Source organism: Bos indicus x Bos taurus, chromosome 29 (assembly GCF_003369695.1).
Source record: "Bos indicus x Bos taurus breed Angus x Brahman F1 hybrid chromosome 29, Bos_hybrid_MaternalHap_v2.0, whole genome shotgun sequence".
Taxonomy (NCBI): domain Eukaryota; kingdom Metazoa; phylum Chordata; class Mammalia; order Artiodactyla; family Bovidae; genus Bos; species Bos indicus x Bos taurus.
The window spans coordinates 21886622-21899517 of NC_040104.1; the positions used below are offsets into that span (position 1 = coordinate 21886622).

Here is a 12896-nt window from a genome sequence, read left to right on the forward strand (position 1 = left end):
TTGAATTTGCTTTTTGTGTATACTGTGAGGTAGAGGTAATGTGTAGAAAAATTTAACTGAGTAGAGAACCCAGAGTGTTAAGTGCTAATGAAAAGAGGCATATCAAATTAGCTGAGAAAAATACAAACTTTCAAATAAATATTATTGGGTTAATTGGCTAGTCACATGGAAATATAGTAACTTGGATCAATTTCTTGCAAGGATAAATTCCAAATGAGTAGACAAAATGTCAATTTAATCCAAGAAACTATTAGCAGGAAACATGAATGAATTATTTTCTTACCCAAAGTAAGTGGAACTCTCATACAGTACTGGTAGGACTCTATATTAGTATCACCACTTTGGTAAACTATTTTGGTTGTTTCTTTTTAAGTTATGGATATGTCTACCCTGTGACTCATACATTTTACTTTTAATTACCTACACAAGAGAGATGAGGGTATATGACTGTCAAAATTCTTATGTGATACAAATTTTAAAAATTCCTGGGCACCCTTAGGGCTCAGAAATTCACATTTGGAGGGCTAGAATCACTAATGTCCAAGACATCCTAGTTTACGGATATGGCAGGAATACTCCATTTCTCACTGCTATAAAACAGTGTTCTTACCCATTTGATTGACTTATCATCACACTCAATGGGCTATTTCATATATCATTTATACATACCTCATTATTGGAAAGAAGTTTATGTATCTTTTGTCAAACAAATACTACTTGAGATGCTGTTTTTGTAGATATAACCACATAATAAGGGGCACTTTTTCTATTATATCAAAAATAGAAAGTATGATCCATTGGAAATAAAATGACTTTAAATATCCCACAACCACCCACCCACAAAAGAAAAACAACCCTGAAAATTATCAAAGAAAAAAAAAATAAAAATAAAAACGGCTCATCTGAGAATGTTCATAGCAGATTTCCTTACAATAGCCCAAAGCTGAAAACAACTCATGTCCATCCATAAGAGAATTGACTTAATAAATTGTAGTATATGTATGTGCTATGCTGTGCTTAGTCGCTCAATTGTGTCCAACTCTTTGCGACTCCTTAGATTATAGCCTGCCAGGCTCCTCTGTCCATGGGGATTCTCCAGGCAGGAATACTGGAGTGAGTTGCCATGCCCTCTTCCAGGAGATCGTCCCAACCCAGGGACTGAACCCAGGTCTCCCACATTGCAGGTGGATTCTTTACTGTCTGAGCCACCAGGGAAGCCCGGTGTATGTACACAATGGGAGAAAAAGAACAAACCTTTGGTATAAGTGAAAAACACAGGAGTCTTAAAAATATTACGGTGGGTGATCGAAACTAGACTCAAGACAGTACTTTCTGTATAATTGTCTTTATAATAAGTTCAAGAACAGATGAAATTAGTTCTATGGTGATGGAAGTTAGAATAATACTTCTGGGAGTAGATTGTTATTTGAAGAAACTTACAGGAATGATGAAAATGTTCTATGTCTTAATTGGGATGGTGGTTATATAGGTTTATCTGCTTATCAAATCACATCAAACTCTATACTTAAAATATGTGCATTTTATTATACATGAATTATACTTCAATTAAGAAGATAATTGCCAGAAGTGGGAAGGAGATTCAAGAGGGAGGGGACATATGCATACCTATGGTTAATTCATGTTGATGTGTGACAGAAATCAAACTAATATTGTAAAGCAATCATCAATCAGTTAAAAATAAATATTACAAAAAGAAGATTATTATTCATCTCATAATGAATGAAGGATCTCGCTAATAATAATCAATAGGAGCTAAAGCTGTTAGATGCACAATTGAAGGGAAACTTAATATTGCATAGATAAATCTGAGAGCAAAAAAACTTATATAATTAATCCTGACATTGTTAAAACCAGGAAAATGTCTGCCTTCAGATATTTCCAAGTGTTGGGCCAGATTACCCTTTCTAAACTTCCAGGCCTGTTTTGTAAGGCTTTGATATAATAATAGTTTTAATTTTGAATATTGAAGTAAGTAATGAGTTTTGGAAGAATCCCATCAAAAAAAAGTTGTTTTAAGTTAATGTATTTGAATACTGGAGGGCCCCATAATCAGAAATGTCCTTTTCATAATTTCTTTGAGGAAGACACATGGTATGTTGGCACTGGAGTGAACGTTCATGTCTGCTAGGGAGTAGTGGTTACCATTCTCAGTACACTCAACAAAATAAGTAAAAAACCAACAAGCCACGATAAACAAATGGACAAGAACAATTCCATCAGCTTTACTGCAGCTCTTTTAAACCCAGTGAAGTCTAACTGGCCAGCTAAAGGCAACTAGAGATGAGTAAGACAGGTGTTCTTGCTGTGATTTATAACATTCTAGAACAAATTAGACAAACAGAAATGATTCCTTTTTTGTGAGGAAGAGGGAAAAAAAGTACTGATAAAGTGACTTGGGTATTCAGAGGAAGGAGAATTTATGTAGCAATGGTGTGGGTCGCTGGTGAGTCAGAGTGGTAGCGGTGGCAAAAGAGGAAAGGAACTGAGAAAGACTAGAAGAGGAAGAGGAAGAAATGAGAGTCGTCATATATCTTGAACACACATCTTGCCAGGCCTAGAAGTGGCTGTATGTGAGCTGTGAATGCCACAGAGGCAAGAAGTCCTTTATTTGCTGCCGCCTACTAACATTGTATATACAGACACTTCGTAAATGCCAAGAAAATCATGACTGAGTGTGAGGTGGACACTGCCCACTGGGGACAATAATTTTTGTCCACAGAGGAAAATCTCAAGTGTCCAGCATCTGCTTTTTTGCTATTTCTGCTTAACTACAATCATGATGTGAGTTTCAGACAAAAACTTTTGTGAATTTTCAGCTGAAGAATTTCTAGTCCACCTCCACTTGCTAAGATACTCCACCAGGATCTAGAATGGTCTTATTTTAAAATTTTCTACTGTGCTTCTGAGGGTAAGCTTCTCGAAGTACAGAAATGCCAGTCCTTGTAATGCGAGAATTCTGTTGTTCAGGGTGGTAATCCTCCGACTGAGGTAGAAACCGAGCTTCGGCAATAGCAAGGCTACCACTGAGTTACAGAGAGGGCTGGGGTCCCTCCAGAACAGACAGGGCAGAAAAGCCAGGGCAGGCCAACTGTGAAGGCAGAGAAGTATTGGTAACATTTTAAAGGGACAACTCAGGAGTAGAAGTATTTTAGCGTTTTGAAGTTACAATAATTGTAGTTGCAGCATTTGTGAACATAAATTCGACCCTGGAAACTGTATGTCAGATCTCTGCAGAATCTCTGACACACCAGATACGATAACTGGAGGGTGCCACCTGTAATAAGAAGGAATCATAGAAAAATCAGCCAGCGATCTAAGTTCTTTTAAAGACAAGTCACATGTGGCACTAGTCCTGTCTGTAAACATTTAATAGGGCATCAGGGTAGGTCTGGGGTTGGCTTCCCATCTTGTACTTCCCAAGGGGACTCAGGCAGGGAGAGGAAGACATCACGGGTCCCCTGCAGGAGTTATTTGCCTAAGTTCCCTGGAAAACTTCAACCCTCTGTACTCAAGTTTCTTCCTCCTGGCTCGTTTCCCCAAGTCCTCTTCAGTCTGCATGCACAGGGTCCCGTACCCTGGGGTTTGTGGCACTTTGGTTCCTCTCTTGAATTGACCTTAGCCTGAGATAGATATTTGCTCTCCTAAGAATTTTCTAGGAATCTCACAGCACCTCCCCGGACCCTCTGACTTACCCTGGAAGATCTTTAAGATCATGCAGCTCTCATAATTCTTAGCAACACAGACTCCAAAGCCTCTTCTACAGCGATCCGTCTGTGTACGAAGGTGGCAGGTTATGCATCTCAGTGGTGTCACTGCTGGAGAGCACAGAGCTGGTGTAAGGCCAGGGGAGGCAGAGACTTAGAAGAAATGGCACCCCACTCCAGCACTCTTGCCTGGAAAATCCCATGGACGGAGGAGCCTGGTGGGCTGCAGTCCATGAGGTCGCTAAGAGTTGGACACGACTGAGCGACTTCCCTTTCACTTTTCACTTTCATGCATTAGAGAAGGAAATGGCAACCCACTCCAGTGTTCCTGCCTGGAGAATCGCAGGGACAGGTGAGCCTGGTGGGCTGCCGTCTATGGGGTCATACAGAGTCAGACACGACTGAAGCGATTTAGCAGCAGCCTAGCAGCAGACCTATCTAGACCTGGGAGTGGGCTTGCGGGTGTTTGGGATCAGGGAGTGAGCAGTTTGAGCTCTCACCAACTCCACATCCGGAAAAATGTCATTGTGAGAGCAAAAGGATTCTGACCCCCAATTTAGCCCTTTTAACCTGGTAAAAGTGAAGTGTCTACTCTTTTGTGACCCCATGGACTGCTCTCCAGTCTCCTCTGTCCATGGAATTCTCCAGGCAAGAAAACTAGAGTGGGTAGCCATTCCCTTTTCCAGGGGATCTCCCCAACCCTGGGATTGAACTGAAGGCGGATTCTTTACCATCTGAGCCACCAGGGAAGCCCCTTTAACCTGGTAACTTTGAGCAAAGATTTAGCCTCTGTGGCATGGATTTTCCGGCTTAAAGATGATTCTGTTAATGCTAACCTGGCTTACTTGGCAGCAATGTAGATAGAGTGGGATAATAAGGCTGAATGCTTTAAAGTGTTTGACCCATTACTCTGATGGGATTTCTGATATTCATCACTTAGATATGGTTAGGCGATATAGTCTGTTTTGAACTTCAAACTGAATCTATGTGAAAGCCTCCTGAATCATATACCGTAGTCAGTGCCACTTTATGTGGTACTGTGGGGTGAACTGATTGAAATAAAGTTTAATTTTAAAAAATGCTCCTAAATACACCTATATGAGAAAGTATCATTTCTTGAGCATCTCGTTTGGGCCATGTTCTCTTTCCTTATTATCTGATTTAATGCTCACAAAAGCCTTGTAACTAAGTATTTCCCCATTTCCCAGATGAGCAACCAGAGAATTTAAGACAGTGACTGAATTATTTTTTAACCTGTCTGATCCCAGTGCATCCAGTATTTTCTTTACTACAATCACTTGTTTGAATATAAAAATCCCTGGTAAGGGTATCAAAACCCTTGATGTCACTAAAGCCAACTATGAAATTATTCACTGCAGACTGACCAGCTCCCTCAGCAAATAGGGCACAGATTTATATATGGGAAGAATGTACTGAAGGATATCTTGCTAAGAGTTTTGATTATGGGGAATGGTAGGGACAGACTGGTAGGGGAGCCCTACAGGGGCAGCCATAGAGGCTTGAGCCCTTGGTGGGGAATGGTAGAATGTTATAAAGGTCAGACAAGTTGGCACCGAGGCCCAGGGAGCACTCTAAAGGCTGGCTTCCCCTCCCATATAAATGTAGTCAAGACTCAGCCCAGCCTGGACACCACCCACACATACAGAGTGTCCCAGGGAGCCCCCTCGATCCTGGCTCTGGAGCCCGCTTCTCAAGTCTCTTGACTCACCCAAGGGGCAGCCGAGGAGGAATAAAAGCAACAAGAAGTGTCTGCCCATCTTGACAGAGAAGTCCCTCGCACAGGAAGAAAAGAAGCCAGGGGCAGCACACACAGGCCTGTAGGCTACAAGAGGAAACCTTGCCCTTCATCACAGGGCAGGGATTATTCATGCCTGAGGGGAACCAGGCCCACAGTCATCTCTGGGCGCTGCAGTTTCTTGCTTTCTCTGCCTATCACAGAGGATGGTAGTTAAAAAATGTTGGCATTTACATGAAGTTAACTTTTTTTTTGTATATATATATATATATATATATATATATATACTATTCATCAAAGTAATTATTATTAATGTAGTTATTATTCTTATTCTAATTTCACAGAGAAGGAAGCTAAGGCCTGGTGAGGTCCAGTATCTTTCCCAAGATCACATATCTAGTGACTTATAGTGCCAGGATTCAGAGCAAGATCTTCTAGTTCCAGAAGCCATACCTTTAACCATTTTGATTGAATGCCTCTTGGAGGTTTGTTCATACATTCAACTAATATTCATTGAGCACTTTTATTGGCCAAGCACAGTTTCATGTATGAGAGCAGGGCAACAAATAAGATCAAAAAAAAGCTCACCTAGCTGCACGTCTTATGGGTGAGCAAAAGAAGAGTGAAGGAAGTGAAAAGATGGGATCATCCATGACTAAGCTGGGCCTTCCAATTAGAACTTCTGATGCTCAGCCCAGAACTCTCTCATTTTACCAGAAATCTGTTTCCCAAGGCCAGGAGATATTTACCTTGTAGGGCTGTGAAATCGTCTCTAGGATTATCACATGGCTTGATCTTTTGAGAATTTATATTGTGTATCTGGCCAGTTTGGCCCAGATGCTTTAGGGATCTGTCTCTACAAAAATTAACTCAGGTGAGGTTCACCATGGGTAAACCACTGAAAACTATGACTGGTTCAGGCACTGTCAGTCTTTGACAGTTCACTGACCCATCAGTGAACATATGGTACTTTGGCTAGAGATAATAGGAATCTGCTATCGTGAACTCATTTAATGACATGTTCTTTAGCTGTAGGAACGGTATGTCCTTCAAAATGTCTCAAGTATGACATTTTTAGAGGACAGGTAACAATTGGGTGAAATCAAGCCTTAGCTCAAGTGCCATGAAATTTATGATGTTTCTTTTAAATGAGCACAGTGTTGAGTCCATCTCTGCCTAAGAAGAGAACCATAGGCCTTTAACATGAGTCTGTTCCTTTGAAAATAATTGATTCTAGAATCGAAGTCAACTTTGTGAAGTCTATGAATCCAGTTTTCTATCTTCTATCTTTCAGAAGAAGATGTGAGAAACTGGGATATCACTTTTCAAGAATTTCCAAAGGCTTATCAAGAAGGCAAGCTTCTGAGCCTTTGTGTGCCACCTGTTTCCTCTTCTCTATCTTTAAAGAGAGTGACTCTAGAATTAAAGCAAAGGAAGAAGAAATTCTAGGTTAAACCACAGAGGGTTTGCCCAATTTCTATGCTACTGCCTTCAAGGTGCCCTCTGGCAGATATTTTCTGAAAGCCCCACTGAGTTTGGAACCTCTTTCCTATTTCCAGTTAGGACTGTAGAATTTTGCAATGCCACCCACGCACTAGGTTCTCTGGTCTTACTTCTCGTCCCTCACCCATCAAATTTTCTCTTGGAAACAATGTACTGTGGTATCTAAAGTAGAATGGATATTTGTAGATGTGAATCTGGAACTCAAAATAGAGGTCAGAGGTAGAGATGTAAAACTGGGCATCATCAGCACGTGGGTGACCTCAAGCTCGAGCTGTGAGAACAGACCCAGTTCTCATGCAGTCTTCAATGACTCAGAACTCAATTAGTTCCCAGCTGCTAACCCACCCAAAGCAAATTAATCAGTTTGTTCTGAAACTGATGGTGTCTCCAAAGTTCATTCCAGAAGAAGCTGTCAGTCTTTCCATCTTTTCCAACACCCAAAGCCCAAGGGAAGCCTTGATGAAACAATATATGACATGATGCTCCCAATTATCATCTTCACAGCTCTTGACCCTTGGATGCCAAAACCACAGCCACAGCTACTCCATCACCAGCTTTCCTGGCCAGGTGCCCTTTCCCACACGTGGCTCCTTTGACTGAAGTTTCTGACACCTACCCTAGCAAAAGGACCCAGACTGCTCCTTGCCGGGAGCCGGTGAGGCATTCCACTCGTGACAAAGGTCATGAGGAAGGAGGCTCGACATACGCAAAGGTGGGATTGAGCCTCAGGAGTCCCCCCGGATATTCTCGAGCATCTACCCCCCAAAAAACCAGAGTCTGCCTACTTTATTGCTTTGTGCTCTCACCTCTGACTTTACTGGGGGCTGTTCCCTACCACCATCTCACTCTCTCTGTCAAAGAGTTAACTTACAGCTCCAATTAATAAAGTTCCTGGGCAATTAGGAGTGTTTAAATACAAACCGCTCAGATGGCTCTCTAACTCGCCTGACAAATTTACCCGGACTCCTACAGCTATGCATACGATTGTTTACAGTCTCCCAGCCTCAAGAGGCACGGGAAGCTTAAGATATTCAAATAGCTTAGAGCCTCTCAGAGAGTTAGAAACTGTCAGAATAAGACTAGTAAGGGATTTCATTGATGAGCCAATGTTTGTTGCCAAGTTTTCACATCCCCTGAATTGTATCCTTGAATATGTATTAATTAATAGTTTGTATGTAGAAAAAATAAGTAGTGGCCTTGGTGTTAGTAACTTTAGACCCTTAAGGTAATAAATTCTTTCCTTTGTTGTAAACCCATTACACATCCGCCCTATAGGAATGCAATTTTATCTTCGGAAGATGGCGCCAAACCTTAAAATAATTACTCTTAGAGAAAATAAGTCTTTGTTGATAAGTCCTTGTCAAGAGTCATAAAATGTTAATAGGCCTTCTGGCCAGAAGATGATGTAAATCACCTAAACCATTTGTATACGATAAATTTGCAGGAAAGAAACCCTGGTTTTTGATAAGGATCAAAAACTGCTGACTTTGCATCCCCTATTATCCTCTATGTGTAACTTAGGGTATATAAGCCCCTGTTGAAAATAAAGCTACGGGCCTTGCTCACCAAAGCTTGGTCTCCCCATGTCATTCTTCCCTTTAACTTCCAGCTGAGTCTCCATTGGGAGTGCGGAACCCACCACGCTTACTAATTATGCCTGGGCTTCTAAGATCCGACCGGGGAGGCCTCAGTGTCTCCTCTCCTTCAGGAGAACGGAAGGACGCCTGCGGCTTATGTAAGTGGTGCAAACTTCTTGTCTTGAAGTTTTATTGGTCTCCCGCGTAAACCAAGCTACTCAGCCTCTTTTCTCCACTGAATTTTCCTACTGAGCTATCCTCATTCTATTACTCTTATATCTCTAATTAATATATAAATAGTCGCCTAGGCCGTCTCTCCTTCAAATACCCTGGATCAGCCGGGGCTGGACCTCGGCAGCTCCTGAAGTTTTAAGCCCTGCACAAGGGATTTATGTTTGATAGTTTCCACGGCCTCCACGCAGACTTGAATATACAACTAACACCAATCTTATGATGAAAATTCATTCTCAACATTGGTAACGTACCCAGAGTCACAATACTGGCAAGCAGCAGAGCCAGGATCTGAACCCACATGTGTACCAAACTTGAGCCTGGGATAAAGGAAGATGTCCTTTCTAGAATTCAGTATCGGTACAGAAGAGTGGTACTTTAATGTCTTATCCAGTCCTGGGAAAAATGATGCTTTTCATTGACATCTTGCACTTGTAATAGTGAGCAAGAACTCCCACTTTATGTGCATGGGACTAAGTAATCTCAGTAGCAAGCACTGAACATCGTCCCCTGCAGCCCCTCTCTCCACTTACCTGCCATCACCTCCAGCAAGATGCATCTCTCTGAGTTTCTTGCTCACCCATGTCTCTAGAACCACATGACCAGCTCTCATCCCCATGTGGCAGGTTGCTTGATATCTCTGCACTTTGACATTTGCTGTGCCTTTGGGTGCCTGTCCTTATTCACCACCCTATTGTGGTGCTGGAGAAGACTCTTGAGAGTCCCTTGGACTGCAAGGAGATCAAATCAGTCAATCCTAAAGGAAATCAACCCTGAATATTCATTGGAAGGACTGATGCTGAAGCTGAAGCTCCAATACTTTGGCCACTTGATGCAAAGAGTTGACTTATTGGAAAAGACCCTGATGGTGGGAAAGATTGAGGGCAGGAGGAGAAGGGGACCACAGAGGATGGGATGGGTATATGGCATCACTGACTCAATGGACATGAGTTTGAGAAAACTCTGGGAGATAGTGAAGGGAGGCCTGGTGTGCTGCAGTTCATGGGGTCATAAAGAGTCGGACAAGATCAGTGACTGAACAACAACAACATCAACCCTATTCACTTATTCTAGCTATTAATAACACATCACTAGATGGCACCCAACTCCAGTACTCTTGCCTGGAATATCCCATGGATGGAGGAGTCTGGTAGGCTGCAGTCCATGGGGTCGCAAAGAGTCAGATATGACTAAGCAACTTCACTTTCACTTTTCACTTTCATGCATTGGAGGAGGAAATGGCAACCCACTCCAGTGTTCTTGCCTGGAGAATCCCAGGGACAGGGGAGCCTGGTGGGCTGCCGTCTGTGGGGTCGCACAGAGTCAGACATAACTGAAGTGACTTAGCAGCAGCAGCAGCTTTCAGAGTCCTGCACAAGTATCCTTTCTTCAGGGACACCATCCCTGGTCATGCAGTCAAATTTGAATGTCCTTTATCTAGGTCTCCAAGTCAGCTGTGGCTGATGTACTTGTGTTCACCTTAACTAGCCACTAACCTTCATGATGCTGCAGATTTGTGGCCTGATTTGCTTGGTATCTTCTCTTTTTATAATACTGCCATTCGGAGAAGGCAATGGCACCCCACTCCAGTACTTTTGCCTGGAAAATCCCATGGATGGAGGAGCCTGGTAGGCTGCAGTCCATGGGGTCGTTAAGAGTTGGACACGACTAAGCAACTTCACTTTCACTTTTCACTTTCATGCGTCAGAGAAGGAAATGGCAACCCACTCCAGTGTTCTTGCCTGGAGAATCCCAGGGACGGGGGAGCCTGGTGGGCTGCCGTCTATGGGGTTGCACAGAGTCGGACACGACTGAAGCGACTTCACAGCAGCAGCAGCCATTTGGTATGTGTGTAGAAAATATTTACTTTTTAAAAAGACATCAATTAATAACACCTGAAGTCAAAGTAGGCACATCTCTCCTTCTCCTGAAACTTCCCTTTGCTACACCACAGCAGGGACACTTTGGTGTTTCCCTCACATTCAGACCATACTTGAAATCCTGGATTTAATTCCTGGTGCCTCAGTCTAGGGCTTCCCAGGTGGCACTAGTGGTAAAGAACCCGACTGCCAATGCAGGAGACGAAAGAGACGTGGGGTTCGATCCCTATGTGAGGAAGATCCCCTGGAGGAGGGCACGGCGACCCACTCCAGTATTCTTGCCTGGAGAATCCAATGGGCAGAGGAGCCTGGTGGGCTACAGTCCACAGGGCGACAAAGAGTTGGATATGACTGAAGCACACGCCTCAGTCTAAGTGAGACAATGACAAATCTGATTATTCTGAGATTATCAAAAAGAGCTAAAAGGAAAGAAAGTATCCAAACCCTGTCTTAAAAGGTTAAAATGTGGCAAAGAGACTTGTCTTCCCTTGCAGAGCACAAGGCTTAGCTATAGAGGAGAATATTACAATAGATGGTTTATGGGCACTGGACTGGAGTTGGTGCTTTGGTTCTTTCTGGGAACACTGAGATACTAATTTTATGATTATATGATTTAGAAGAATAGCCCAAGGACAGAACATGGATGGAGATCAACCAGGGCCTTCCACAGGCAACTGCACATGACCAAAGTCCCAGGATGTCTGTTCTGTTTCTGCTGCACATTGTCATTGTAGTCTGCATGAGTAAGGGTGAGTCCTGGAGGCAAAGGGAGGGCTGGTTGCTGGTTAAGAGAAAGGAAGGCGCTAGGGGAGGAGAAACTTCCAGAATTGGCTCTTGGGGCTTTGGCAGATGCATATGCAGCTATGATAAGAAAAACTTCTCTTTTCACAGGTGAATTTTATGAACACATGAAAGGTACGACCATGGCTAGTCTAAAGTCCTCGGTAAAAAGGTTATTGGTGACACTTTAGGAGTACCTCTCCCTCCCTCTTTCGAGAAAGCTGTAATCCATTCTTCCTGTAAAATCCTAGGAGTTTGATCTTACCAATTTAGTCCATTTTGTGAAGTTAGGGAGCTAAAATCCCTGTCTTTGCTTCCTTTTCTCCATTACTGAACAAAATCATCAGGCTAGATAAGGGACTCATTACTTGGGGACCAGAGATAAATTTTTAGGGGAACTCTGACCTCTTGAGATTACATTCAGGGTTTGATTTAAACCTGTCTGTACAAGTTTGCTTTCACAAGATTATCAAAGGAGTCAGGGTCCCAAGAAAAGTTGGGGAGCACTGGGCGGTAGTAAGTTCCTGTTGGGAAGCCCCCCACCTGGAGAACCTTCACCATAAAACCGCATCCTATAAGCACCTCTTTCTGTGTCTGGCAGAGCCTTCAACGATGTGTTACAAATGTAAAAAATATCATCTCGGGATATGCTATGAAGCCATGAGGTCCTGCACCCTGAAGTACAAACAGACATGTGCTGTTGAAAACATCTACGTCCTTACCAGAAAAGGTAGTGTGGGCATAGAGTAACTGAGAAGTAGCCGCCTCTCCCCCACTTAGAGGCAGTCGCCTCCTTTCATCATTAGGACACATGGGTGAGTCGATGGGTAAGGATGGGATGGTCCTGCAAAGCTGGACTTTTCTTTAAGACAGTATTGAGTGAAGGAGAGGTGAATGTCCCCCTCTAAGTTAGAAAATAAAATCCGTTCTCTGGGTCAGTAATTAATAGATTCCGTCTTAGCTCACTAGGGTCTAGAGAAAAGTCAGTGACGGTCTGAAGAAAGGTGATTCCTAGGAATATGGTAGGAGAAAACAGAGTCATCATGGCTGTATTTCCTTTCTTTCACATCCTCAGGGCGGAGTATGTACTTTTATTCAAAACTGTCGTGTAAGGCCAACTGTGAGGACATCAACTTCTTAAGTTTTGAGAAGAGAACAGAGCTCATCTGTTGCAAACATAAAAGCTACTGCAACCTCCCCGAAGGTGTCTAGTTCTGCATCTCTTCTGGAGTTTTGATTATTCTTCAACTCATTATCCCCTTTATGTTTTTTGCCAAACCTATATTTTGTTCTCCTTTTCTAACCAGTGGCAGGGAGTGAGAAAATCAGCAGGTAGTTAAAAGAGGAGTCATTATTAATGATGGAGCCCCAGACAGAATTTTTGCAAATCCCTATTTACAAGGTTTTGGGTTTTTTATGATGGTACTGCCATGGATATTGTTGA

General features: G+C 42.7%; 2 protein-coding genes across 2 annotated transcripts; one reads left to right on the forward strand and one right to left on the reverse strand.

The window, feature by feature from the left end:
• Window positions 1-3152: 3152 nt before the first annotated feature.
• On the reverse strand, window positions 3153-9332 carry PATE3 (prostate and testis expressed 3). The gene is made up of 3 exons (XM_027531954.1): window positions 9326-9332; window positions 3714-3836; window positions 3153-3295 (listed from the first exon to the last, which is right to left on the reverse strand). Exons 1-3 carry the CDS (start codon window positions 9330-9332, stop codon window positions 3153-3155), a joined length of 273 nt encoding a protein of 90 aa, XP_027387755.1.
• A 2037-nt stretch (window positions 9333-11369) lies between these two features.
• Window positions 11370-12664, forward strand: PATE2 (prostate and testis expressed 2). Its single transcript, XM_027531955.1, has 3 exons — window positions 11370-11421; window positions 12054-12182; window positions 12528-12664. The coding sequence occupies exons 1-3, from the start codon at window positions 11370-11372 to the stop codon at window positions 12662-12664; spliced, it is 318 nt and encodes a 105-aa protein (XP_027387756.1).
• Window positions 12665-12896: the final 232 nt, after the last annotated feature.

Coding starts and splice junctions, on each gene's coding strand:
- PATE3 (XM_027531954.1), bottom strand. Junction 3,296..3,713: donor GATCTTAAAGATCTTCCAGG/GTAAGTCAGAGG, acceptor TTCTTATTACAG/GTGGCACCCTCCAGTTATCG.
- PATE2 (XM_027531955.1), top strand. CDS start 11,370: ATGTCTGTTCTGTTTCTGCTGCACATTGTCATTGTAGTCTGCATGAGT. Junction 11,422..12,053: donor TGTAGTCTGCATGAGTAAGG/GTGAGTCCTGGA, acceptor TGTGTCTGGCAG/AGCCTTCAACGATGTGTTAC. Junction 12,183..12,527: donor CTACGTCCTTACCAGAAAAG/GTAGTGTGGGCA, acceptor TCACATCCTCAG/GGCGGAGTATGTACTTTTAT.